A 27354-nucleotide genomic window follows, 5' to 3' on the forward strand; every position below is an offset into this window, starting at 1 on the left:
ATTCTGCTCTTTTGATCCACTGGAGAACGGGAAGAAAACATTAGAACTTTTGATGTAAAATGTATAACCATAATGTCACACACACACACACACACACACACACACACACGCACAGGTTGCTCAAAAGCCTTTTACTAACAGAGGTTGTTTTTTTTTTAAGTCTAAAGGCCACTGTTCTAACAAACTACACACTACTTTAAGAAAATTCAATATTTAAGAGAATATAATAATCACAAATATATAAAATACAAAAACTATACATAAATAAAGGCATAACTATATTCACATACAGGTAGAGCAAAAGAGAGAAAATGATACAGCAAATGTGGTAAAATGTTAATATTTACAGAATGTGGGTGAAGAGTATATGGGAATTCTTTGCACTATTTTTGCAACTTTTCTGCAAGTCTGAAATTATTTCAAAATTTAAAATATCCAGTATACAAAATCTAAAAGTAAACCACTGAAAACTAAAGAGAAAAATACTCATTTTCAAAAGAATTACTCACTTCTTAAAAAGAGTTTCTTCAAATAGCAAGTTGCCTCTAAAAAGCAGGTTTGACAAACTATAGGCACTGGGCCAGCTGCCTGTTTTTATAAATAAAGTTTTATCCAAACACAGCCACAACCACTCATTTAAATATTGTCTGTGGGGACTTCCCTGGTGGCGAAGTGGTTAAGAACCCGCCTGCCAAGGCAGGGGACACAGGTTCGATCCCTGGTCTGGGAAGATCCCACATGCCACGGAGCAACTAAGCCCGTGCACCACAAGTACTGACCCCACGTGCCCTAGAGCCCGTGCGCCGCAACTACTGAGCCCACACGCTGCAACTACTAAAGTCGGCACGCTCTAGGGCTCACGTGCCGCAACTACTGAGCCTGCGTGCTCCAACTACTGAAGCCCGCGTGCCTAGAGCCTGTGCTCTGCAACAGAGAAGCCACCACAATGAGAAGCCCGCGCACCACAACGAAGAGTAGCCCCCGCTCACCACAACTAGAGAAAGCCCGTGCGTGGCAACAAAGACCCAACGCGGCCAAAAATAAATTTTAAAAAATTTTTTTTAATTAAAAAAAAAAAGAAAAGTATTGTTTGTGGCTGCTTTGGAGCTAGGAAGGCAGAGTTGAGTAGTCCTGATAGGGAAAGGACTAAAATATTTACCACCTGGCCCATTACAGAAAAAAATCTGCCCACCCATGCTCTAAAATACTTGCTTACATAAAATCCCTTGAAAGATAAGGTGGAGTCACTAAGGAATGTAACAGAAAAACTTGAAATCAAAGTATTACACACTAGGGGGCTTCCCTGGTGGCGCAGTGGTTGAGAATCTGCCTGCCAATGCAGGGGACACGGGTTCGAGCCCTGGTCTGGGAAGATCCCACATGCCACGGAACAACTAGGCCCGTGAGCCACAACTACTGAGCCTGCGCGTCTGGAGTCTGTGCTCCGCAACAAGAGAGGCCGCGATAGTGAGAGGCCCGCGCACCGCGATGAAGAGTGGCCCCCGCTTGCCGCAACTAGAGAAAGCCCTCGTACAGAAACGAAGACTCAACACAGCCATAAATAAATTAATTAATTAATTTAAAAAAATATATACGTCACATTAAAAAAAAAAAAAGTATTACACACTAGAATAAGTTATCAAAAATTAATATTAAGCCTTACTAAAATATAAGTCAACAGGAACACAATTCAAGCTGTAAAATTCCTAATATTTTAAATGAATACAACTATTTCTTCCTTCCCTAATTAATACTCTGAATATGTACAACGGTTCCCTAGATCAGCTGTATCCTTTGATGACTAGGAAAACAATAAAAAATAGTAGTAGAAGAAAGTTCTGGAAAAGAACAGAGTTGTCAGGGCAGATGAGGTGGGTTACCCAAAAGAAAAGAACCTTTGGGGAATTCCCTGGTGGTCCAGTAGTTAGGACTCCGTGCTTCCACTGCAAGGGGCATGAGTTCCATCCCTGGTCAGGAACTAAGACCCCCCACAAGCCGCAGAGTGCGGCTGGAAAAAAAAAAGAAAAGAAAAGAATCTTTGTTTCAAATTCAGTGGGTATCTGGGTGGAGAAGCAGAAAGTTTGGGTACCAGTCTAGACAAATAAACAAGCCAGTGACAACTCTTCCTTAATAAACAACTATATCCTAAAGATATTCTTTTAACTAATTGTCAGATCACAGAGAAAATCAACAAACTAAAGCCAACAAACATGTACAGACCTTCTCCAATCACTGGAAACAATCAATTGTTAAAACTCTGTGACCTATATATACTGATAAGGAAAGTTGCTCTTAGAAGCTAAGATGCTGGCGCCCCGTGCCTGAAGAGTAATTTCCCAGTCTGGCTCTGATGTCTGGGTGGCATCTGCTAGTTCAGTTCAGGGAAGCCAAACCCAAAGGAATAACTCCCTTCCACCTAGGAAATAAAATCCAAATTCCTCAGCTTGACACCCAAAGCCTTGCAGCCAAATTTCTCATTCCTTCTGAACATACTATATGCTCTGGTCCAATTGTTTTCAAACTTTTTGGTCTCAGAGTTCCTTTAACACTCTTAAAAATTATTGATGGGGCTTCCCTGGTGGCGCAGTGGTTAAGAATCCGCCTGCCAATGCAGGGGACAGGGGTTCGAGCCCTGGCCCGGGAATATCCCACATGCTGCGCAGCAACTAGGCCCGTGCGCCACAACTACTGAGCCTGCACTCTAGAGCCCAAGAGCCACAACTACTGCGCCCGCGTGCCTAGAGCCCGTGCTCCACAACCACAACAAGAGAAGCCACGACAATGAGAAGCCCGCGCACCACAACGAAGAGTAGCCCCCGCTCGCCGCAACTAGAGAAAGCCTGTGCGCAGCAGTGAAGACCCAATGCAGCCAAAAATAAATAAATAAAATAAATTTTAAAAAAAAATTATTGATGACCCCAAAAGAGTTTTGGTTTATATGGGTTTTATCTATCAATATGTACTATATTTGAAATTAAAACTGAGAAAAATTTAATACACAAGCACACATTCCATTGGCCATCAGAGTGATAACCTCATTACACATCATGTAGTGTCTAGAAAACTCCACTGAACACTCATGCAAGAGTGAGAGTGAAAAAGACAAAGAACATCTCAGTATTATAAACATAGTTTTGACTTCAGGGATCCCAGGCCACACTTTGAGAACTATTGCTCTAGCTAAACTAAACACACCCTCACTGTTTCACCTCTGTCTTTAGCTTGGCCATTTCTTCTTTCTGGAAAGTTCTTCCCCATCTCTGTCTGTAAAACTCCTTCAAGCTCAAATACCTGACTCCTCTAGCCAGAAGTTCACCCTTTCTTCCCCCACACCCTGTAGCATCTGAATCCTCTCTTAAAAGGCCTTCTCCCAAGTCACCTGTACTGCAGTTCCTTGGAAGTATGTCTTCTTCTCTCTGCTACTGGACTACAAGGTACATGAAAGCAAGTATTGGGTCCAAGTCATCTTTTTATCCCCATTAAAACTCACATCCTAATTAACACACAATAGGAGACCAATAAATATCTAAGTGAATAAATCAGCAGGCCTAAGTAGACTTGGAAAAATAAGCAAGAAGAAATATCTGATTGCCCCTCACTGACCCTGTGACTTTCAGACAAGGTTTCTAGATGTCCAAAAACTCACACTGAAATTCCTGAAGGAACTAGTTTTTCAGAAACTGCTTACATCACTCTTCAACCCTTCGGTCACTTAAGCCCTTCAGGTTGAAGTGCTGACACAGTTGTCCTGATAAATGCAGTGCAGCCTGGTCCCTAGGAGGCTTGTTAAGTCATAAAGTCAGAGAGGCTGGCTACTTGCCTGGGAAACTACCACTGATGCTCCTGGACAGCTTATTGCCGAAAGAGGCCTCACAGGGGAAAGAGGGCAATGTTTTCAGGGGGATGAAGAGGTGGGAGGCCAAAGAAACCTGGATACAATATTGCCTTCTTCATTTCTGCATTTTGCTCAGCAAGCCCCAGATCTCTGCCTTGGCGCATGCCAGGGCTGGGAGATGACAAGCCCTTATTCTTTGTAAAAAATAATTGTGTGTTCTGAAACGACACTTCTATTATGATTTCCAAATTGACATCTCTGCTTTAAAGTGGAGGCATCCAAGCCTCCCCATTTCACACACTGGCAATTATCGCGTAAGTTATCCAATGATAGGCACTCATCTGATCCCTGTAGGGCCCCCTAGTTCTAGGGGTGCACTAACAGCACATGATGCAGTTGCCAGCAGAGACTGGCAGGCAATTCCTGCCCCTGCTGTGGGGTAGACCAAGGCAAGGTGGCACTGCTAAAAGGCTAACCTCAGGAAAAAAACAGACATGCTACAGAAAGAGCTCACAGTGCATTGTGTGGATCAGCCTTATTTTACCATCATCCAGGATAAACAATTCACAGGGCTCAAAGTAAAGCCTTTTACCAGAAAAACATCTTTACAAAACATTAACATATCCCTCAATGTCTCTGTGCAGCGAGCAGTCGATGGCAAAATATAAGAGCACAACATAATGACAGACACCAAGAAGGAAGGTGGAAACAATTCATACGGGGTGTGCAATTGTGTATCTAGCTATACTAAAGTCTTGCCTGAAAAGTCAGCCAGATCCCTCTTAGAACATCTGACCCTCTGCTGACCGTTAGGTACTTGGTTATTTTGATTTATTTATTTTTTAATTTTTATTTTATGTCGGAGCATAGTTGATAGGTTATTTTTAATACAATTGTAAAATGATTGGTTGGCGCTATGCTTAGCTCCTGTATATCCTCAACATACCACACTATAGTTATGAAACTTCCATTAATAATAAAAACGCGCTTTTGTCAGCATCTGAACTCAAAGGTCCAAGGTGATCTACATGGACATGTTTACTCTGTCTCCAATTCTTTCTCTCTGGGAGACTTGGGAGGTCTGCCCACAGACCACAGACATTTTTAAACTAGGAATTTAGATCAGAGGCTTTTCACCAAAGGATGAGTAGGATCATATCAATAACAAGTTCCAGAGCTAGTTCTGATATTCACATGCACACACACCAACAAGCAGCAGCCATGACATGCAAGTTTGGACTTTAATCAAGAGGCAGTTACTAGAGTCTGTCATACAGAGTGAAGTAAGTCAGAAAGAGAAAAACAAATACCGTATGCTAACACATATATATGGAATCTAAAAAAAAAAAATGGTTTTGAAGAACCTAGGGGCAGAACAAGAATAAAGACACAGAGGTAGAGAATGGACTTGAGGACATGGGGAGGGGGAAGGGTTAACTGGGACAAAGTGAGAGAGTGGCATGGACATATATACACTACCAAATGTAAAATAGATAGCTAGTGGGAAGCAGCCGCACAGCACAGGGAGATCAGCTCGGTGCTCTGTGACCACCTAGAGGGGTGGGATAGGGAGGGTGGGAGGGAGACGCAGGAGGGAGGGGATATGGGGATATATGTATACGTATAGCTGATTCACTTTGTTATACAGCAGCAACTAACACAACAATGTAAAGCAATTATACTCCAATAAAGATGTTAAAAATAAAAAAAAATTTTTTTAAAAGAGGCAGTGAATCCTAATTGACTGGTTTCCCCCCAAATCAAGAAGAGATTTACAGAATTCATCAATCCTGAATTCTCAGCTAATTTTTTAAAAATTTATTTTATTTATTTTTGGCTGCATTGGCTCTTAGCTGTGGCATGCAGGATCTTCATTGAGGCGTGCAAGGATCTTTCGTTGCGACGCACGGGCCCTTCTTGCGGCACGCGGCTTCTCTCTAGTGCTGTGTGGGTTTTCTCTTCTCTAGTTGCGGTGTGCAGGCTCCAGGGCTCATGGGCTCATGGGCTCTGTAGTTGTGGTGCATGGGTTCCAGAGTACGTGGGCTCGGTAGTTTGCGGCACACAGGTTCTCTAGTTGAGGTGCGCGAGCCCAGTAGTTGCAGCGCCCAGACTTAGTTGCCCCGTGGCTTGTGGGATCTTAGCTCCCTGACCAGGGATCAAACCCGCGTCCCCTGCATTGTAAGGCGGATTCTTTACCACTGGACCACCAGGGAAGTCCCCCTCGGCTAGTTTTATTCAGAATAATAGACAATTCCAAAAAAGTCTATCTCTAGACCTACTAATACTAGAAAGGATATATGATATAATCATTTACTGTTTCAATAACAGCACACCTTGCACATTTCTTCCCAGATGATTTTTCACATTCATATTCCTGACCTGAAATTTTAAAAACCCTCAACGAGGGCCATTCGTTCTACCGACCCTGGTATACTGCAAACAACATACTCTATAATATGAAGTAAAACCTTAGGGCCAACATCAGGAAGGCAAAGAGAAGTTAGTAAATGAAGCCTAACAAGAGAATGAGGAAAAAGGAATGCACAGTGGGCTGGGGCATTTATTTTTATTTTTATTTTTTTTATATTTATTTTTGGCTGTGTTGGGTCTTCGTTTCTGTGCGAGGGCTTTCTCTAGTCGTGGCAAGTGGGGGCCACTCTTCATTGCGGTGCGCGGGCCTCTATCGCGGCCTCTCTTGTTGAGGAGCACAGGCTCCAGACGCGCAGGCTCAGTAGTTGTGGCTCACGGGCCTAGTTGCTCCGCGGCATGTGGGATCTTCCCAGACCAGGGCGTGAACCCGTGTCCCCTGAATTAGCAGGCAGATTCTCAACCACTGCGCCACCAGGGAAGCCCCCTGGGGCATTTATTAACCAGAGGCAAAGAGGCAGCCTTCCTGGCTGTCTGTTCAAGCAATTAGGTTTCTGGAGTCTATAGAAATAGAAAAGAGGGCAGAGACTCCAGCTGGGTCCCCAAACAATCCACTGTCAGCCCTTGAGCTAACCCAAAGCTCAGAGTACAATCACTTTTCTTATATCCTGGGCTCACTCTGAACTGCTTCTCTTAGTGACATTTGATTTTCACTGATTCACCTCTGGGGGTATACTACTTGCCCTTCCACCCTGATCCCGACCTCAGGAACCTTCTAGATTCCCTTTGGACTCAGCATTTGACTCCACTGGAATAATTTCTCTACCATTTCCCTCTGTCTAGACAACACGAAATTGTCATAAATGACACCTAAAGTACAATTAGGAGAAAACCTGCAATTTCCACTCTCCTCCCCCGTTTCCCAAAAGAATTGCACATGCATGTCAATCAGTAGTACCATGAAGATTAACTCTGTGGAGCCTGGAAGCCATTTAATTTCCAGCTTGCTAAATATTATGCATTCCCCCCCACTCCACTATAATTAGAAGATCTAAATTGCCTTCTTTTCTCTAGCACTAATGGTTATAATCTCAGAGATCTGAATGCCTGCTGAATCGGTACCTGGGTAGAAAGTCCTTACACTTTATGCAGCTGCATTTTATTTAGCGGAATCAGACAAAAGCAAAAAGACAAGGCAAAAGAGAAGAGAGGCAATGAGAGAAAGGCATGACTCAAGAGCATCAGAACCAGGCAGTACGATTATAACTATTATAAAAATAAGATAGTTTGAAGCCACTGCCAGTTCCTTGTGAAATGTAATATCAAAAAACAGCAAGGTCAGGGGACAGAAAATCATGAAATAACTTATCAATGGTTTTCAATGGGAGGGGGTTCCCCCCAGGAAACCTATGTCTGGATACATTTTGGTAGTTGCAGCTGGGTGGGGGGAGTACACTGGCATCTAGTGGGAGAAGGCCAGGGATGCTGCTAAACGTCCTATGATGCATAGGACAGCTCCCCCCTCCTCCACCACAATAAAGAATTGTCCAGCCTGAAACGTTAATAGTGCTGCTTTTGAGAAACCCTCTGACACATCCTAACAGTCTGAGATTAACGAAGGGAAACTGAATAACTAATATATGAGGCAAGTCCATGCTTTAGCTTTAGAAACAAATTGCAGTTTAACTCATCAACTTGTGTCACTTATTAGCTGTGTGACCTTGGGCAAGTTCATTAACCTCAGCGTCCAAATTTAATGGGAAATGCCTATTTCACAAGGTTGTTACGATTAAGTAAGAACGTAAGTATAGTAGCCAGTACACAGTCTAATAAATAATGATTATTTTTTTCTTCCCTCGATTACAATTCCCAAAGTACCTGCAGGGAACACCTAGCCACCCAAGTCACTATGCCTACAAAGGTGGTTTCCTAGAAAGACATGTGTTGAAGAAGGACCGGTACTATAAAGGCAGAAACATGGGTATCTCAGCCCTAAGAATCACATAAGCCTCACCCAAATAAACCAACAAGAGCAGTTAGTCAACCATCCACCAATCTGGCTATTGGCCCATCCAACCACTGATTCAAACCACAAATAATTATTGAGTGTCTATTATTGGGTATATATTAGTACATAAAATAGATATGGTCCCTGGAGTAGCTAGTATCTGAAGATGGACTCCGAAGAATCATACTTCTTGGTATTCTTGCCCTTGTGTGGTCTCCTCCCACACTGAATCTGGACCAGCCTGTTAATTGCTTTAATCAAGAAAACGTGGTGAAAAATTAAAAAAAAAAAAAAAACAAACGTGAGTTCTGGGACTAAGCCTTTTTGAGAACTGACAGCTTCCAGTTCCTCCCTCTTGGAACTGTCACTTTTGGAAGCACTAAGTAAGCCACCACATAAAAAGTCTGGTTACTCTACTGGAGAGGCCACATGGAGAGAGGAGCCCTTAATAGGCCTAGCTGCTCCAAATGAGCCTCCAGATGACTCCAGAGAGACCCCAAGCAAGACCAGCAGAACTTCCCAGCTGAGCCCAGTCTACCCAAAGAACAATGACAGATAATAAAATTGTTACTTTAAGTCACTAGTTTTGTTTTTTGGTTGGTTATGCATCAGTAGATGAATGAAATAGTTCCTGATCTTCTAGAACTTTCAAGCTAGTTACAACAGCAGCATTAAAAGTTAGTTTACAAGGGAAACTCGGCTACCAAAACAAAACACCAAACAACAAGACATTTGGAAAGGGACCTTAAACAATAAAACTCAGTGCAAACTTGCTCACTGTCCAAAGCATGAGGTCTTGGTACTGGTCAAAAGGGTGAATGTCAATTTAGAAAGACTTTCTACTCTTTTCTACCTGTCTCAATCAGGCTCTCCTTCTTTTTGAAACACACTTCTGCCCGGGATGGCTCCCTCTCAATACAGAAGGTGACCCTAGAATTGGGGAAACTAAGGCTATTTGTACTCCCTCTCTTATCAAGAGGCAAACAGTTTCTTTTGCACAGATCATTATAATAGAATGCAGGAAAAATGAAGATAATATCCCATTCCCTTGCTATGGGCCAAACTACTTTCTGTATTATTGCACTTTCTAAAATAGAATCTCATTCCATCTGCTGCAAGTGACTAATGGGAGTAACTGGCACTAGCCCTATCACAATAGCCATTCCTTACCCTTTCTTTATACAGCACCTCACATTTTTATGTACTTGGTTTACTCCAATTTCACATGGTGAGATTTCATAGATAGACCATGAAGGCTGAAGTCCAAAAACAAAAAAACAAAAAACACGATACTAACAGATACAAAAGAAAATGACCTGTAGGGAATGTGTCATGGCAAAAGGAGTTTTTGTTTGCTTTTTGGGTTTTTTCTGTTTGTTTGTTTTTTGAGCAGAGTAATAATGGAGAAAGAGAGAAAAGAGCTGGCATTTCTTGAGCATCTAAACATGTAAAAGCAACTGATGCTTAACTCATTTAACCTGCATAACAACGATTTTATAACTGAGGTTCAGAGAGGATATTTAATCTGCCCAGGGTCACACAATAGGGCCAGAATTTGAATCCAAAGTTGCTCAAATCCAAATCCTTCTATTAGAATACATTACAAGAAAAGAGGGGGAACCTAAGGAGACTATGAGAGTTAAAGTAACACTGCATCACACACGGGACAGGAGCAAAAGGAAGAATAAAGGTGATGGATAATGCAAAGGAATTTAAGTACACTACAGAGATTTAGGGAGGAGGTGGTGGTTGCGATGTTAAGAGTCCCTGGGTGGTCTAAAACAGTATTCTCTAACTTAGTGCATATCAAAATCTTCTGGAGAGCTTGTTAAAAACGCAGACTGCACACCTCCCACCCCAAGTTTCTGATTCAGTAGGTCTGGAATGAGCCCAGAAACGTGCATTTCTAACATCAGCAGGAGATGCTGATGTTCCTGGTCTGAAGACCACACTTTGAGAACCACTGGCCAAAGATCGCACGACAAACACATTCTGATATATCTACACCTCTCTCTCTCCCTCTGTCTCTCTCTCTCTCACATGTACCTTACCCCGTCCAAAATAGTACCATCTAACACAGCTGCCAAATTTAGTTGCTCTAGGAGGGACTATAAATTCAGCAACTCTTTGTAAATGAATTATACTTCAATTAAAAAAAAAAAATTGGGGGCTTCCCTGGTGGCGCAGTGGTTAAGAATCCGCCTGCCAATGCAGGGGACACGGGTTCGAGCCCTGGTCTGGGAAGATCCCACAGGCCGCGGAGCAACTAAGCCCGTGTGCCAAAACTACTGAGCCTGAGCTCTAGAGCCTGCGAGCCACAACTACTGAGCCCACGTGCCACAACTACTGAAGCCCACGTGCCTAGAGCCTGTGCTCGGCAACAAGAGAAGCCACTGCAATGAGAAGCCCATGCACCGCGACAAAGAGTAGCCCCCGCTCGCTGCAACTAGAGAAAGCCCGCGCGCAGCAACGAAGACCCAACACAGCCAAAAATAAATAAAATAAATAAATTTTAAAAATTAAATTAAATTTTAAAAATTTTTTTAAAAATTCAGTAACTCTGTTAGGATGACCATTACAGCAATGGTCCTTTGCCTTCAAGGAGCTAACAGAAAATGACCAGCCCAGCTTCTGCCTCAATTTTGAGAACTCAAAAGAGACAAGCATAAAAAGGAATCAGAAAAGCATGCAGAAAAGAAAGAGTGCTAGACTTCTGGGAAAACACTAGACTAAAGTTAAAAAAAAAAAAAAAAGAGTTCCTTCTTGTCGTAGTTTTAAAAGGGTTACATCTGCTAAAAAGAAAATTAAGAAAACAATCCTACTTACAACAGTGTCGAAAAGAATAAAATACTTAGGAATAAATTTAACCAAAGAGGTGGAAGTTTTGTACACTGAAAACTATAAAATACTGCTGAAAAAAATTAACAACACAAATAAAAAGAAAAACATCCCATGTTCATGGATTGGAAGACTTAACATTGTTAAAATGTCCATAATACCCAAAGCAATCTACAGATTCAAAGCAATCCCCATCAAAATCCCAATGGCATTTTTTTCTTTTTTTTTTTTTTGCAGAAAGAGAGAAAAAAAAAAATCCCAAAATTCATATGGAATCTCAAAAAGAGCTCTGAATAGCCAAACAATCTTGTGAAAGAGGAACCAAGCTGGAAGCCTAACTTGTCCTGGTTTCAAAACATATTACAAAGATATAGCAATTAAAACAGTATGGTACTGGCATAAAGACAAACATATAGACCAATGGAACAGAACAGAGAGCCCAGATATAAACCCTTGTGTGTATGGGCACCCTTAACAAGGGTGCCAAGACTACACAATGAGGGCAGGACAGTCTTTCCAACAAATGGTACTGGGAAAACTGGCTATCCACATGCAAAAGACTGAAGATTGTCCATTATCTTATGCCACAGATAAAAATTAACTCAAAATGGATTAAAAATCTAAACATATGACCTGAAACTATAAAACTCACAGAAGAAAATATAGGGGAAAAGTTTTATAACATTGGAATAGGCAATGATTTCTTAGATACTACACAAAAAAACCCACGGGAAACAAAAACAAAAATAGACAACTGGGACTGCATCAAACTTTTAAAACTTAAGCAAAGGAAACAACAGAATAAAAAGGCAATCTACAGAATAGGACAAAATGTCTGTAAGCTATTGATCAGATAAGGGGTTAATATCCAGAATATATAAAGAACTCCTACAATTTAATAACAACAACAACCAAAAACCCAATTAAAACATGGGCAAAGGACTTGAATAGACAGTTATCCAAAGAATATATACAAATGGCCAACAAACATATGAAAAGATGCTCAACATCACTTATCATCAGGGAAATGCAAATAAACCACAATGACATATCATCTCATGCATGCTAAGATGCCAATCTCCAAAAATAAAAAACAAAAAAAACCCAAACAGAAAATAACAATGTTGGCAAGGATGTGGAGAAATTGGAACCCTTGCGCACTGTTGGTAGAACTGTAAAATGGTGCAGCTGCTATGACAAGCAGCATAAAAGTTCCTCAAAAAATTAAAAATGTATGACCCAGCAATACTACTTCTTAGTATATATCCAAGGGAATTGAAAACAGAATTTTAAAGAGATATTTGAACACCCATGTTCATTACAGAATTATTCACATAGCCAGGATGTGGAAGCAACCTAAAGGTCCATCCACAGATGAATGGATAAAGAAAATGCGGTGTATATACACAACTGAATATTATTCAGCATTTAAAAAGGAGAAAATCCTGTCATATGCTACAACATGGATGAACCTTGAGGACATTACGCTAAGTGAAATAAGCCAATCACCAAAAGACAAATACTGCATGATTCCACTTATGTGAGGATCTAAAGCAATCAAACTCACAGAAAAAGAAAACTGAAACATGGTTGCCAGGGGATGGCGGGAGGGGGAAATGAAAATTGTTCAATGAGCATTTCACTCTTGCAGGGAGAAAAAATTCTAGAGATCTGCTGTACAACTATGTGCATAGACTTAACAACACTGTACATTTAAAATTTAAGAGGGTAAATTTATGTTTTTTTATCACAGTAAGAAAAAAGACCCCAAAAATAGGTTACATTTGCCACCAGAACAAAGAAAGGAAAGGATAAAAGCCACCTTGCTGAGGTGAAGTGATCCAAGGAGACAGCAGGGAGATAGAGGAAAATTGAGAAACGTATATGAACATGTGTAGGGGAGGAAAAAAGGAAAAGAGGCAAAAAGATTCAAACTCATACTCTCTGATGCAGCAAAGGAAAAGAGCACAATGTTAACAAGCTGCAATTCTCCTTCTATGACAAGGTCATACTTTCAGCCTTTGATTCCTTTATTATTACAAGTTTCTACTCTTGCTCTAACTTGATTTTAATTTTCTGGCGGGTGACATCCTAATCAATCGGCCTTTTCACTGAAACCCACCCCTCTGTCCAAGGCACTCTGCTCACAGGGAGAGGTGCAGACATTCTTGTCCAAGATTTCACATAGTTCATCATGAAAGGAAGGTTACTTTCATACTGCATAACCTGACATGACAGAGGTCTGCTCACTAAACGGTGTCCCAGCCAGCAAATAAGCTTGGCACCCCCACCTTCTCTCTTTGGAAACAAAGGAGGAGTTTATTAATTGTTGCTATTAAAAATTCAGGCAGCTTTTCAGGTGAGGGGGCTGTCAGCATGTCAGCCTACTGCCAGCAGGGGAGCCCTTTATGCGTGAATTAGGCAGGATGGGTGGGGTAGAGGAGAGAGTACTGCCATGTCCAGTGCCTCCCCCTGGTGGAGACAAGGGGTAGTGAACTTAAGAAGACTTTTTTTTTTTTTTTTTAGAATTTAAATATTTTATTATGTAAAGTTATACCCAAAATTGTGCTTCATTTTTTCACTATATACTTTAACTCGAGGACATTTGTAAAAGCAGTACACTTCAGAAATCCTGGAAGAAATTCCACTAGCTATAGGCTATTTAAATACTGCTTACAGAAAGTATTAAAAAAAAAAAACAAAACAGGGGAGTACAAATGAACTTATTTACAAAACGGAAGTAGAGTAACAGATGTAGAAAACAAACTTATGGTTACCAGGGGATAAGGGTGGGGGGGATAAATTGGGAGACTGGGACTGACATGTACATACTACTATACATAAAACAGATAACTAATAAGAACCTGCTGTATAGCACAGGGAACTCTACTCAATACTCTGTAATGGCCTATATGGGAAAAGAATCTTAAAAAAAAAAAAGGAGTGCATGTGTGTAACTGATTCACTTTGCTGTACACCCGAAACTAACACAACATTGCAAATCAACCACACCCCAACAAAAATTTTTTTTAAAAAGTATTAAAGGAAGGCCAGCACCATATAAACAGCATACACTTAAATCAAAGAGATGAATGCTTAACATACAGAGTAATGTTTTTTATTCACTGATAAACTAAAGGTCCATTTCAAGATGTTTCTCTTGTATGCTTCATTTGTTTAATTAGCAAGCAAAGCCCTGAAAGTGGTGACTTCATCTCGTCCTCAGACTCGGATCCATCTTCATCTTGACTAATCTGGAAGTAACGAAGTTCGTAAGTCTCCTTGTCAGATGCAACCACACGAAGCCAATCACGAAGATTGTTCTTTTTAAGGTATTTCTTGGTAAGGTAGTTCAAATACCTTTTAGAGAACTGTTTCTCAGAAACAACTGTGATTTTATTCTTGAAGCGTTCAATGTGAACGACATTCCCAAGATTTCCAGTTTTTCCATTGACTTTAACCCTCTCCCATAGAAACTGTTCCTATTTTAAAACAGAAAAAATGCCACACTAGGGAAGAAAACCCTAGATATTCACTAGGGAAGGTACCAAAATTTCCAGAATCAAAACTTCCATCTTCTACTGGATGAGTAAGGTCCAAATTAAACGTCCAGGTTGACTTCTTAGGCTTCTTGTCTTTCTTCAGCGCCATCTTGCACGCCGGCCGCGCGATCCGAGAGGAAGAAGACCTTCTTGAGCTAATGAATGCAGTGGTAACCAACACAAAATTGGGATTAAGCAGGAAACGTAAATGGATGAAGTCAGCCCAGTGCAGACTAAGGCACAAAGAAAGTCCACGCCTTGACTAAAGGGGCAACAACTACTCAACTCCTGCTGATTGTTATTACGTGGGAATGTAAGCCAGATCTAATTTTTTCTCTCAAGAGAATCCAGAAATCTGGATTTATGTAGAAAAAACTGAAATTTTTAGTGACATCGTGAGGGCCAAACAAATGTACCTGAAGGTTATTTTGCAATCTCTGGGCTAATATAACAGGCCCACCTGCTAAAGCCAAATTTGCTCATGTGAACACATTGTCAGGACTGCTTCCAAGAAGGAGCAGATGATGTACTGGATCCTCCTCCTCCCCATAAATATATAAGAAATCCTAGAGGAGGAGGAGAAGCTACCTGCACAGCTCTAATAGGCTGGGACCAATTACAATAAGCAAAATATATTATGCAAACAGAACCCCATACACCTGGTGTTACTGTCTTAGCAAAACCTCCAATGCATCCTTTAGAGCACTACTCTGAACAGATAACAGTAGAGAAGGGGATCTGAAGGGGTGAAAATGAGTACATGGGAAATTGCTCCAAATATATTTGCAGTACACATAGATCCCACTGTAGTCCCTGTGGCACTCCAACACTCTGAGCTGACAGAAGTGATTACATATTTTCAAGTTCTCAGTGAAATACAAAGCACACAGCCTGCTCTACACCATTCAGCCCCAGACAGAGGGATGATGGGGGATAATTTAGATCAGCCCAACAGGTGTTAATTTGACCTGCAGTGGGGGAAGGGCTGCCTGTCAAGCATTACTGCCTGGAGGACCTGGAGGCTTACACCCTCCCTACCACCAGGGCAAGCCTCCTCACTTGCAAACAATTCCCAAGACAGATACATAGCAAGGTTAGAAAACCTTGCTTCAGGGCAGAAAGCAGAGGAAAGCAGAGAAACTTCATGCACTTAAGCCTGCTCTTAACCGTCAAAGAATCTTACAAGAGCCAATACTCAGGACATCTAGTCCAAAGTACAGAGAGAGAGACAACAAGTGCAGGGGTCCCCTCCCTACCTCTTCCAGGGCCCTCCTTATCATAATGCCTTTTATTACTATAGTACCCAACTCTCTTCCATTCCAAGTCATAGTCACATAAAGCAGGGATTGGCAAACCATGGTCTGTAGGCCAAATCTGGCCTACTGCCTGTTTTTGTATAGCCCATGTGCTAAGAATGGTTTTTATATTTTTAAATAGCTGAAAAACATCAAAAGAAGAATATTTCATGACACGTGAAAATTATATAAAAATCACATTTGTGTCCGTAAGTAAAGTTTATTGGCACACAGCCATACTTATTCACTTACCTATTGTCTTTGTCTATGGCTACTTTCGTGGTACAATGGCAAAGTTCAGTATTTGCAACAGAGACCATATGGCCTACACAAAGCCTAAAATATTTACAAACTTGCCCTTCACAGAAAAAGTCCTAGTCACTGAAACAGAGGATACAACCAGGGGTCACACTCAGAATTCAGAGGCTCAAATACAGAGTGACTTAGTTGGGCAGATGAGCAGAGAAGGGGAAAAAGATTAATAGCAATGGTACCCTCTCTTCTACTCTACCCTCACCCTCATATTGCCAAAGAGAGAAGTGGGTTTTCTAACTATCCCCGAAAACAAATAACTTAAATATCTAAATGTTACTGCCTTATGATGGGGCAAGAAATATCTGGACTCTCTCAATCATTTAACAAGGCCAGGAAGACTAGGTGGCCCAAAGCCAGTAAGTAAGTGAATGTCAAAGACGGAACGAAGTCTCCCTCATACAAGGCTACTGGAGAAGAAAAGTACATGAACACCTCCAGGTGGCATATGTTAGAAGTCCTTCTCAACCTTGAGGATCAGATTCCTGAAAAACCCGGTGGTAGGATTTACAACTAAGAAACGTAAGACCTTACGGGAGGGGAAAAAACACAGGATTAGGAGTCCTAATCTATGAAATTATGAATATCTATGAAATTATGCTCACTAAAATAGAGAATATCATTTTATACATTTTAAATTAGTAATAATGAATACAATTAATTTTCACCATTAACAATGTTCATACTCTTCAGCCCCAGCAACTGTAGTTCTGAAAATTCATCCTCCTCTAGAGACACCTGTACAAGTACACAAAGATGCTACAGCATTGTTTGTGCACACAAAAACCAGAAACAATACAGATTCTATCAACAGAGGACTTGTTTAATTATGATGCATCCAATTGTTGGAATACAATGCCATTGTTAAAAAGAATGTAGCAGATCTATACACATCAACATGGAAAAATGTCCATGACATATTAAGTGAAATACGTAAATGGTGGAAGAGTAGATTTAGTATGATCCCATTTTTATAAATAAAAAAAAGTGCTTTCATTTGCAGAGAAAAAATTCTGAAGTTAACACACAAATTGCTAACAGTGGTTAGCACTGCAGAGGACATTCACTATAGATAGATAAATCACACATTTCTATGTTTGAATTTTTACAAATGAATTTGTATTCGTTTTGTAAGCAGACAAAACAGGCATCTCAAAATTCCATTTATGATACCTTGCTGACTACAAATTTTTCAGGCTCTCCCTTCCTCACAGTTTTAATAACATGCTGTCATGGTTGGGGGATGGGGGTGGCTTTGTTGCAGATAATATGCCTGCCAAGAGGCTTTATTTCTTTATTTGTTTGGCAACTCTTCATCCAAACATTTAAGGCCCTTCTAATTCTGACACAATCACGGACTCCCGCCTTCTGGTTTTCACCACAGAATCAAGACACAAATTAATCTAAAAGTGTGTGATGTTGGCCTAACTTTAATTTACCCTATTTAGCAGAGCCTCTTCAGTCTATTGTCAATCAGCAGCCACATGATCCTTTTAAAATATAAGATCATGCTACTCCACTTCCCAAGGCTTCCCAAATCACTCAGAGTAAGATGTAAAATCCTTCAAATATCTTAGAAGGCCTGCATAATCTGGTCCCCATTACCTCTCTAACTTCGTCTATCACTCCATCCTTCACTGTGCTCCAGCCAAGCGTTTCAGGGATTTTGCATTTGCCCTTCTCTGCCTAGAGTGCCCTTGCCCCCAATGTATACAGAGTTTACTCCCTTACTTGCTTGAAGGAAGGAAGAGGTGTCTGCTCCAATGTCACCTTACCAGACTTCCTCTGATGACCCTATTTAACACTGCAAACTTCCACCCCAGAAACACCTACATTTTCAAATATTTTTCTCCATAGAATTTAACACCATCTGGCATACTAGATATTTTATTTATGTGTTTATTTTCTTTCTCTCATTAGAATAAGAGACTTCTTGCTGGTACTTAAGTAGTATATAGTACACAGTAGGTTCTGAGTAAATATTTGTCAACCTTATGAATGAATGAATCGATCAACCAGAGTAATTATTTCACCAGCCCAATTCCCAGGGTTGTTAACAAGAGCCACGCTCCCTCATAGGAGCTTCCTCCTTTAAGGCCTGGCTTTATCTTCCCCCGGCTTCCCTTACTCTTAAAACTAAGCTGCTTAATTCCGCCATCAGCTTTGTCTCCTTTCTGATTTCTCAATACCTGGTTCTCTCTTTTCCCAGAAGGAACAAGTCATGATTTGCCCATCCACATATTAATTTCCCTTGGCTAAGGATTCCTCCCTATTCTTTGTCCTCAAATCCCAAACTTCCAAGTAAAACCTCAAAAGTTAGGAAGGGCTTATTTCAATTTGAATATCAAAAGACAGCGAGTCCACCAATTTTGTGGGGGCATAAATAGAGGTAAAGCAAAACTCGTTCTTAATATAAGGATTCTGCCCCCTGGGGCGGGGGGAACAAACTAAAATCATTTCAAATCTAAAAAAGATTCATTCTAGGGCTTCCCTGGTGGCGCAGTGGTTAAGAATCTGCCTGTCAATGCAGGGCACACGGGTTCGAGCCCTGGTCCGGGAAGATCCCACATGCCACGGAGCAACTAAGCCCGTGCGCCACAACTACTAAGCCTGTGCTCTAGAGCCCGCGTGCCACAACTACTGAGCCCGCGCCCACAACTACTGAAGTCCACGTGCCTAGAGTCCGTGCTCTGCAACAAGAAAAGCCACCGCCATGAGAAGCCAGCACACTGCAATGAAGAGTAGTCCCGCTCCCTGCAACTAGAGAAAGCCCGCGTGCAGCAACAAAGACCCAACGCAGCCAAAAATAAAATAAATTAATTTTTTAAAAAAAGGTTCATTCTAATAATGCTCGGACCCACAAAATGAAAAAAGATGAGAACCTATTTTCCTCAATCCCCAATCATCCTGTTTCTAAGCAAGTTCAGTGAAAGCTTTCCACAGAAACTAAAAGAAACATAAACCACCAATGGGAAACAGAACCGTCACATCTAATTTGGCTTATTCACATCTAATTTGAACTTTATCAAGATCAAGTATTCCATCATTGAGACTGCAGAGAGTACTTAAGAAGAAAAAAAACAAAACAGAAGCACTGACTGCCAGAGATATTAAAATCACTGAGATGCCAAGCCAAGACCAACAAAATGGTCTCAAGAGGAACCTGTAGATGATGCTCAGGAGTGTGCAGGCCCTGAGTCACCAGTGGGAGCCAATATGAAGGACAGCTGACCAGGTGCATTAAGACTTATTACAGCCCTCAGCAAAACCAATACACAAGCTAGAAACATGGCTCAATGGTGAAACAGCAGAGAACAAATTTTAGGTCACCTGAGCTCAAGTTATAGAAGGTGTCTACCACGTACAACTCTAGTTATGCCACTTCATTTATTCAGCAAGTACTCATTGAGCCAAAAACTCTCTAGAAGACTAAGGATGTGATATAATGATTTTTTTTCTCTTTTACTAAGGAAGCCAAAAAGGATATACACTGCATACTGAATCATAGAGGATGTAATTTCAATGCCATTTGTTCAATATAACTAACATTTATTGAGCACCTACTATGTGCCAGGTAGTACTAGGTACAGTAGAGATACAGACACAATCACTGCCTTCAGGGTGCTCACTGTCAAAAAGAGAAACAAATATTTCTCTGTCATGGGTGCAGTACTACAAGGAAGTATCTGTATGTAGTACACAAACAGCAAAGAAGAGAAAGTGATCATTTGGGGCAATCAGAGAAGGTTTCCCAAAGGAAAAGGGGACCACTGTGTTAGGTTTTGAATAATAAGCTGAGTCTACTCCCCATCCAAAGAAACAGGGAGCGATTTTAGATATATAAAATCCCGTAGACTCAGGTCAGTGGCACAGAAGAACTATTTGAGATAGAACCTCGTCTATATTACAATCATGCTGAGAAGACCGGTACTTTCCTAATTTCTACTTTGCCTTCTCCCTCTTGTGGACCTGCGACTAGCCCCATGGACATAGTCATTCATGCATTTCCCTCCATCAGCAATATTCTGCTGTAGCTCCAGGGAGAATCCCCACGTGACTAGAGCTGAGGGATTGAGGGCTCAAGCAAGTTAGTTGGCCCATGAAGCCTCAAGAGGTTTCAGGCTGCTCCAACAAAGCAATTCCCTCACAAAAGTCTTAAAAAAACACAGAAATCTCGGAACTTCCCTGGTGGCACAGTGGTTAAGAATCCGTCTGCCAACTCAGGGGACATAGGTTTGAGCCCCGGTCCGGGAAGATCCCACATGTCGCGGACTAACTAAGCCCGTGGGCCACAACTACTGAGCCTGCACTCTAGAGCCCACGAGCCACAACTACTGAGCCCGCATGCCACAACTACTGAAGCCCACACACCTAGAGCCCGTGCTCCGCAACAAGAAGCCATGGCAATGAGAAGCCCCCGCATGGCAATGAAGAGTTGCCCCCACCTGCCGCAACTAGAGAAAGCCAGCGTGCAGCAACGAAGACCCACGCAGCCAAAATTAAATAATTTTTTTAAAAAAACATAGAAATCTAATGAGGGCTTTCAATTCTAACTTTCGAGGTTCTGGGTCAAATTTTATGCTTGTAACCATGAATGTCTTCCCCAATCTTCACCTATCATAAGGGAAAAGTACAGATCAAGAGATGTCTGTTCTCAGAACACACTTGATCTTAGTAAATACTTCAGACACAAGGCCCTGTTACCTATCTGGAGAAGAAATGCAGTAACAATTTTAGTTAGGGAAGATTTAGCCCAAATTTGATTCCCCAATTGTTGAGATTTTAACAGTGAACTTCCCTAACTGGGATCACTTTAAAAGGACTAATCAGAACTTCCCCGGTGGTCCAGTATTTAAGACTCTGTGTTTCCAATGCAAGGGGTGCGGGTTCGAGCCCTAGTCGGGGAACTAAGATCCCACATGCCTCGCGGTGCAACCAAAAAAAAATTTTTTTAAATGATAATAAATAAAAGGACTAATCAATGCGGTTCTATGGCAAATAATTAAAACAGTGTTTCTCCTGTATCCCTAGAAACATCATGTTGATTACATTTACCCAGTGACAATAATTACAAATGATCTATCAGAGCTCCAATTTTTTACAAAGAAAGTCAACTGAAGAGTCCCCTCAGGCAATGATCTACAGGAGCAATAGAAGTTTTGGTTTTTTTTTTAATCTATCTATCTATCTATCTATCTATCTATTTATTTATTTATTTATTTATGGCTGTGTTGGGTCTTCGTCCCTGTGCGAGGGCTTTCTCCAGCTGCGGCAAGTGGGGGCCACTCTTCATCGCGGCGCGTGGGCCTCTCACTATCGCGGCCTCTCCCTCCGCGGAGTACAGGCTCCAGACGCACAGGCTCAGCAATTGCGGCCCACGGGCCCAGCCGCTCCGCGGCATGTGGGATCTTCCCAGACCAGGGCTCGAACCCGCGTCCCCTGCACCGGCAGGCAGACCCCCAACCACTGCGCCACCTGGGAAGCCCCGCAACCGAAGTTTTGACAGAGAAAACTGATGTGTGAAAGCACTAATTTCAAATGAAGAGGAGGAAAGAGTGCCCTCTTTAGGATCCAGGAGTTTGACTCCCATCTTTGCTACAAGCACCTCTTTAAAAAGTCACTTCCCCTCTCTGCATCTAAGTTTTCTCATCAATTAGAAAAAGAGACAGAGACAGACAGACACTGGACTAAATAAACTCTAGGTTTTCTCCAGTTTTAAGATGCCATTTAAATAATTTTCTTTTTTTCCCTAATACCACCCTTTCAAGGCCACAGGGACCCTGCTGCAAGAAGCCCCAACACCCTCATTTTCTCCTGCTAAGTCCTGGGCTATCAGACCCCAAAAGAAGCTTCTCATGGTGAAGCAAAGGGCCTGCCATCCAAGTTATAAACTGTAACCTGGAGTCAGACTATATAGAGACAGTCACCTTCCACTGCCCAGAGGCAAAAGGAGATAAACCGTGCATCACTGTTCAGCAACACGGAGCTACACTGAAATACACACTTTTGTTTCATATTCTCACTATCTGAAAACACTATAGATTATTATCAGCAACACCAAGGATCAAAACATGCCTCCTTAGTCCATCTCCTACTACAAGGCTGAAGAATAAACCCCCTCCCTCCAAGTAGACGTGCACACACACAGTAAGGACACCTTCTCTTCCCTGCCAGCCTAGCCCAACAGTGACACCTGCTGGGGAAATCCAAGCAAGGCCGCTCATCAGCCAGAGAACACTGGACCTTCAGAAGGTGGTAGAAGATGCCGATTAACACAAGTATATATTAGTGATTTATACCAGAATGCAGCCCCTCAGTTTATGAGGAAGTGGTGGCCCTTCTTTAATGGGTGTGCACTTAGAATATTTTACAAGACACCTCATTTTTGAGTAGGCTGTAAACCCTCATGGTACACCTCATTCAAGCTCATCTGAAAAGCAACTCCATAAATAATGTAACCACTGGATTAATATACTATTTTACAATGAGAACTGTGCATTTGTATATTTTAAAATTTAAAAAACGTGTGTGTGTGTGTGTATATATATATATAATTGTTTACAGCAAGATGACAAGGGACTTCATTTTCTACAACATAACATTTCTAAATGCTTGAACTTTTTTATTTAAACCACAAACACATACTACTTTTTGCCTACAAAAAATTCTGATAGATCCTTAATAGTTTCTGGGTTTTAAATGGCCTACTTTATTAAGAAGTGACTATTAATATATTAGTCACACGTGGCTATCTACATTTAAATTAGTTAAAATTTAAATGTAGTTCCTCAGATCACACTAGCCACATTTCAAATGCTCAACAGCCACATGCGGCTGGTAGCTACTATACTAGATGGCACAGATATAGAACATTTTATTAGACAGAATTGCTCTAGAGAAACATACTGGAGTATTTTCAGACAAAATTATATGATGTCTGGGTGGGTGGGAGTGGGTAAGGGATACAGATGAGTGCTGAAAATTTTTGAAGCCAGGTGATAGGTATATGGGAGTTCATTTACACTACTTTTCTTTTAATTTTTATATGTTTGAAGATTTCCGTAACAAAAAGTTAAAAGAAAAGAAAAACATAAAAATGGTTCACCTAAAAATGAGATTATCACTTTAAGAAATACACCATGGGGACTTCCCTGGTGGCACAGTGGTTAAGAATCCACGTGCCAATGCAGGGGACACAGGTTCAAGCCCTGGTCCGGGAAGATCCCACATGCCACAGAGCAACTAAGCCCGTGTGCCACGACTACTGAGCCCGCATGCCACAACTACTGAAGCCTACGCGCCTAGAGCCCGTGCTCTGCAACGAGAAGCCACCACAATGAGAAGCCCGTGCACCGCAGCGAAGAGTAGCCCCCCCTTGCCTCAACTAGAGAAAGCCCACACGCAGCAACAAAGACCAAACGCAGCCAAAAATTAATTAATTAAAAAAAAAAAAAAGAAAAAAGAAATACACCATGGAGGGCAGCCTAGAAAAATCTTTAGTCATGCACACTGGAGTTCAAATCCCCACTCAGCAACCTACTGTGTGACCTTTAACAAGAAACTTGACTTCTCTGAGCCACTCTTTCCTCAACTGGAAGATGGGAAATTTCATACCTGCCTTGCACAGAGTTACTGTGGAAATCAGAAATAATTAAGGCAAAGCTAGAACACAGTAGTAGGCTCTCAGTAATTGGTATCTCTAATTATTATCAAACAACAGAGTTTGTTTTAAACAACTCAGGTATTTCTCAGAACAGCAACCCATGAAGAGGTCCTGCTAGAACAGAACGGACAGAGGCTGACCACAAACCCACTGACGCTAGTGAAACAGGCACTGGTAGGCTTTTAGAGCAATAACTGAAGACAGTCCTTTATGGCTACCTTTAATAAACTTTTTGAATGCCTACTATATGTCAGGCACTATGCTTGCTACTGTCTCACCTCTCTTGACAAAAAGGAAGAACAGAGTCTCAGGCTCCTGATATGGGTCATTATGCAAGGCAAAGTATTCCAAAGCTGGGAATTTAGATGTTAATCCAGAACTGGCCTCAATCAAACGGGCAGAGTAACAATCTCAGCTACCTCGTCTATCTTTCATATCTGACCAAGTCTCCCTGTGTTCACGTTACCGCCCTTAAGTAACTTCTTACTATCCTGAATTCATCATGCCCTTTCCTCCCTTAGCATGTGCTATACCCCCAAAATAAAAAGGTCTTTCCCTTTCCAAATCCTACCCATCTTTCAAGACTTATTCTTGTAAAGCCTTCTTTGATGATCCTTCCCTTTCTCTGAAATTAGACTACATTTAATCTCAGTCCCATACAATGAAGCATTCGGCTCCTTTACATTTTTTATGTAATTACATGTAAATAAGTCTTGCCTCTACAACAACACTGTATACTGCCAGTGGGCAAAGACCAGGTATTATACTTCTTTTGTACTCCTGACAGTGCCTAGCCCAGTGCTAGAAAAAAAATATAATTCAACAAATACTTATTAACTGGGTAACTCTCTAAAGCATTCTCCCAAAATAACAAGTACATTATGTGCACAATCCATATTCCCACCCTTGCTAGAAGCTTATGTCAGAGAAATTTCAGATGCTTCAACAGAGGATGTAATGCAGAGCAATATGCTGTTTGGATCCAACAGGCATATTCTGGGAGTTGGTGATTATGCTAGATTTGACCTTTACAGAATTACAGAAAGAAGTCCCTAATAAATCAAGATAGATGCGCACACAGCCATACACGGAACATGTGGTGGGCGATCAACTACACCCACTCTGTTTCTTCCATGAAAGAGTTGCCTGGGATGCCAATCCAAGTATGGAGAGGCCTTCCTTCTATGAATTTCTTCTTCTCCACCTCGAGGTGAATGTCCATCTGGAAGATCTACTCAAAGAATCTTAACTAAGCAACTAACTTGATGTCCAAAAAATATATACCTCTAAAAAAAAAAATTTTCCTTGACATATATACGTACTATTTTCTTTTCCTTCTGTCAAGTTGCAATGTTCCAAAAGATATGGTTTAAGAATTTGTCCAGGGCTTCCCTGGTGGCGCAGTGGTTAAGAATCCACCTGCTAATGCAGGGGACACAGGTTCGAGCCCTGGTCCGGGAAGATCCCACGTTAAAAAAAAAAAAAAAAAAAAGAATTTGTCCAAAGCAACACAATCAAAGACCCAATACACTAATCTGTCCCAAGCAGGGTTCTCTTTTACTACTTTTTCCTAGTCTCTCTGGGACATTTTGTTGTTTCACAATAACCAGTCCTGCACATACAATCCTTGGAGAAGGCCAAAAAGCAGAGCAGAGGAAGTCAACGCTTTTACCTCCTCATGCCTCTCTAACCTCATCTACAACTCTCCTCCAAGGCTAAACGTCACATGAGCTTAGCCAGAAAAGGAGCAAGCAGTCACCTGACTCACACTGCCAGGCCTTATCCTCTTTCCGCCACTACAGCAAGATTTTCCAAGAAGATGCAATGGGAGCTAGGGAGATCAGAACCAGATGCATGATGCATGGATCCCAGACGCTCCAGATCCAGCCACAACACCCACAGGACTGAAGGAAGAGATATCAGGAGGAAAGTAAGGGATACAGGAGAAGACAGGAAAGCATCTGCTCACCTCCTGAGTGAATCTTCCTCGGAGCTTTCCTCAGCCATATCCTGATGTAAGGCCTCCTGCGACACAGTTCCAGATCTGCTGGACTGGGTGTAAATTCGTTCCCAGTGGCCTGTCTCCTGGTTGAAGGCCACCCCCACAGTCCTCTCCTCCTGCGGGCTAGCAGAGCTGCTCAACTCCAGCCTGCTGGAGCTCGGTGTTTGGCCCTCAGTCCGCTCGAGAGGTGGCAACTGGCTGCCACTCGAGGGCATGCCCTCAAAGGTACTGGGGACCTGCCAGGAGGAGCTGGCTTCGCCAGAGGAGTAGTTGGGTGTGCTTCTTTCCCAGCGCAGGGTATCGTTGTTGAAGGTCAGGAGATTGTGGCAAGCGCGGCAGCGGTTCAGGTGGCCACGCGACAGGTTGGAGTTGTTCTCGCTGCTGTGTGGGGTGGGCTGGTGGGAGGGGCCTGGCCTCTCGGATTCAATGTTATTGTTGAGCATTTCCTGGGCCTGTTGGGCCTGGGGCGCTTCCCCACTCAGGCTCTGGTCCAGCTCCTGAAGCCGGTCATACTCCAAAAAGAAGCGTCTCAGGTCACATTGAAGTTCATGGCGAATGCTGCCCGAGTTGTTTTGGCTGGAGCCATTCCCTCCATCTGACTCAGCTGCCAACCCTGAAGCTGGAAAACCCCTCCCTTCTGTGGCTGAAGTGTACACAGATGCTTGAGAGCCACCTTCCTGCTGTCTCAGCACAGACAGCAAACTCACCGAAGAGGCACTGGTCCTGGGCGGGGGCATGGATTCCGCCTCAGAGCGGGAGTTCAGACTGAGCACTGTCCGGGTCCACTCAGATCCTGTCAGCCCAGGAGCGATTTCTCGGTGATACCTAGAAGGGTGGCTAGACAGAGGGCCTCCCAAAGAGCGACGGGTGGGACCCAGACTGAGGTTGCGGAGCGTGTTGCCGGCAGTGCTGCTCTGGACTGTACTGAAGGCAGACGGCCGGTTCAGGAGGCCCTGGTCCTGCTGCGCTGATGAGGCCTGCTCCGGGGGATGGAAGGGCTCGGTCTGTACAAAAGAAAAGGAAGGGGTAGTAGCCCTGGCAGGAGCAGGGGGGACACTGTCCTGGTGTGGCAAGAGGGAAGGAACTCGAGTGCCAGAGCAGCGGCTGCAAAGGCACAGGATCCCAAGGTGCTGGCAGCACTCGGCTGTGGGGTAACTGACCCGCTGTCGGAGCCGGATGTAAGCGGAAGTCCTGGGACGCTCCGTGGAGGGCTGAGGGGGAGGCGGTGGGGGTGAGGGGGTGGCAGAATCTTGCACTGTGCTTTGCTCTCCCACCTGGATGCCAGAGGAGCGGGAGGACAGCATGTGCAGGAAATTGTGGAGGAGAGGCGTCCGGCGCACTGGCTGTGACTGCAGGAGGGCACGCTGACGGTAATGCGATAATTCTGTTCCGTCTATGGGGATCTCTGGTTCGTCATCACCCTGCAACGTGGACCAAGGTGGGGCGGGGGCAGAGCCAGGCAGTTAGGTAGAACTTGCAGGTAGATCAAGAA

The 27354-nt window shown here is 42.5% G+C and overlaps 1 protein-coding gene across 8 annotated transcripts in view; it reads right to left on the reverse strand.

Annotated features, from left to right (window-relative positions):
* The window catches only part of AMBRA1 (autophagy and beclin 1 regulator 1), a 182561-nt gene that overhangs the window by 121248 nt on the left and 33959 nt on the right, over nt 1-27354 (reverse strand). For 6 of the 8 annotated variants that reach the window (XM_068555246.1, XM_068555247.1, XM_068555242.1 and 3 more), the window contains one exon: nt 25830-27283. In XM_068555246.1, coding sequence (XP_068411347.1) covers nt 25830-27283 — 1454 coding nt within the window. The remainder of the gene's footprint in view (nt 1-25829; nt 27284-27354) is intronic. The other 2 variants (XM_068555249.1, XM_068555248.1) reach the window with 1 other exon arrangement.

The sequence above is a fragment of the Eschrichtius robustus genome, chromosome 11 (assembly GCF_028021215.1).
Source record: "Eschrichtius robustus isolate mEscRob2 chromosome 11, mEscRob2.pri, whole genome shotgun sequence".
In the NCBI taxonomy this organism is placed as follows: Eukaryota; Metazoa; Chordata; class Mammalia; order Artiodactyla; family Eschrichtiidae; genus Eschrichtius; species Eschrichtius robustus.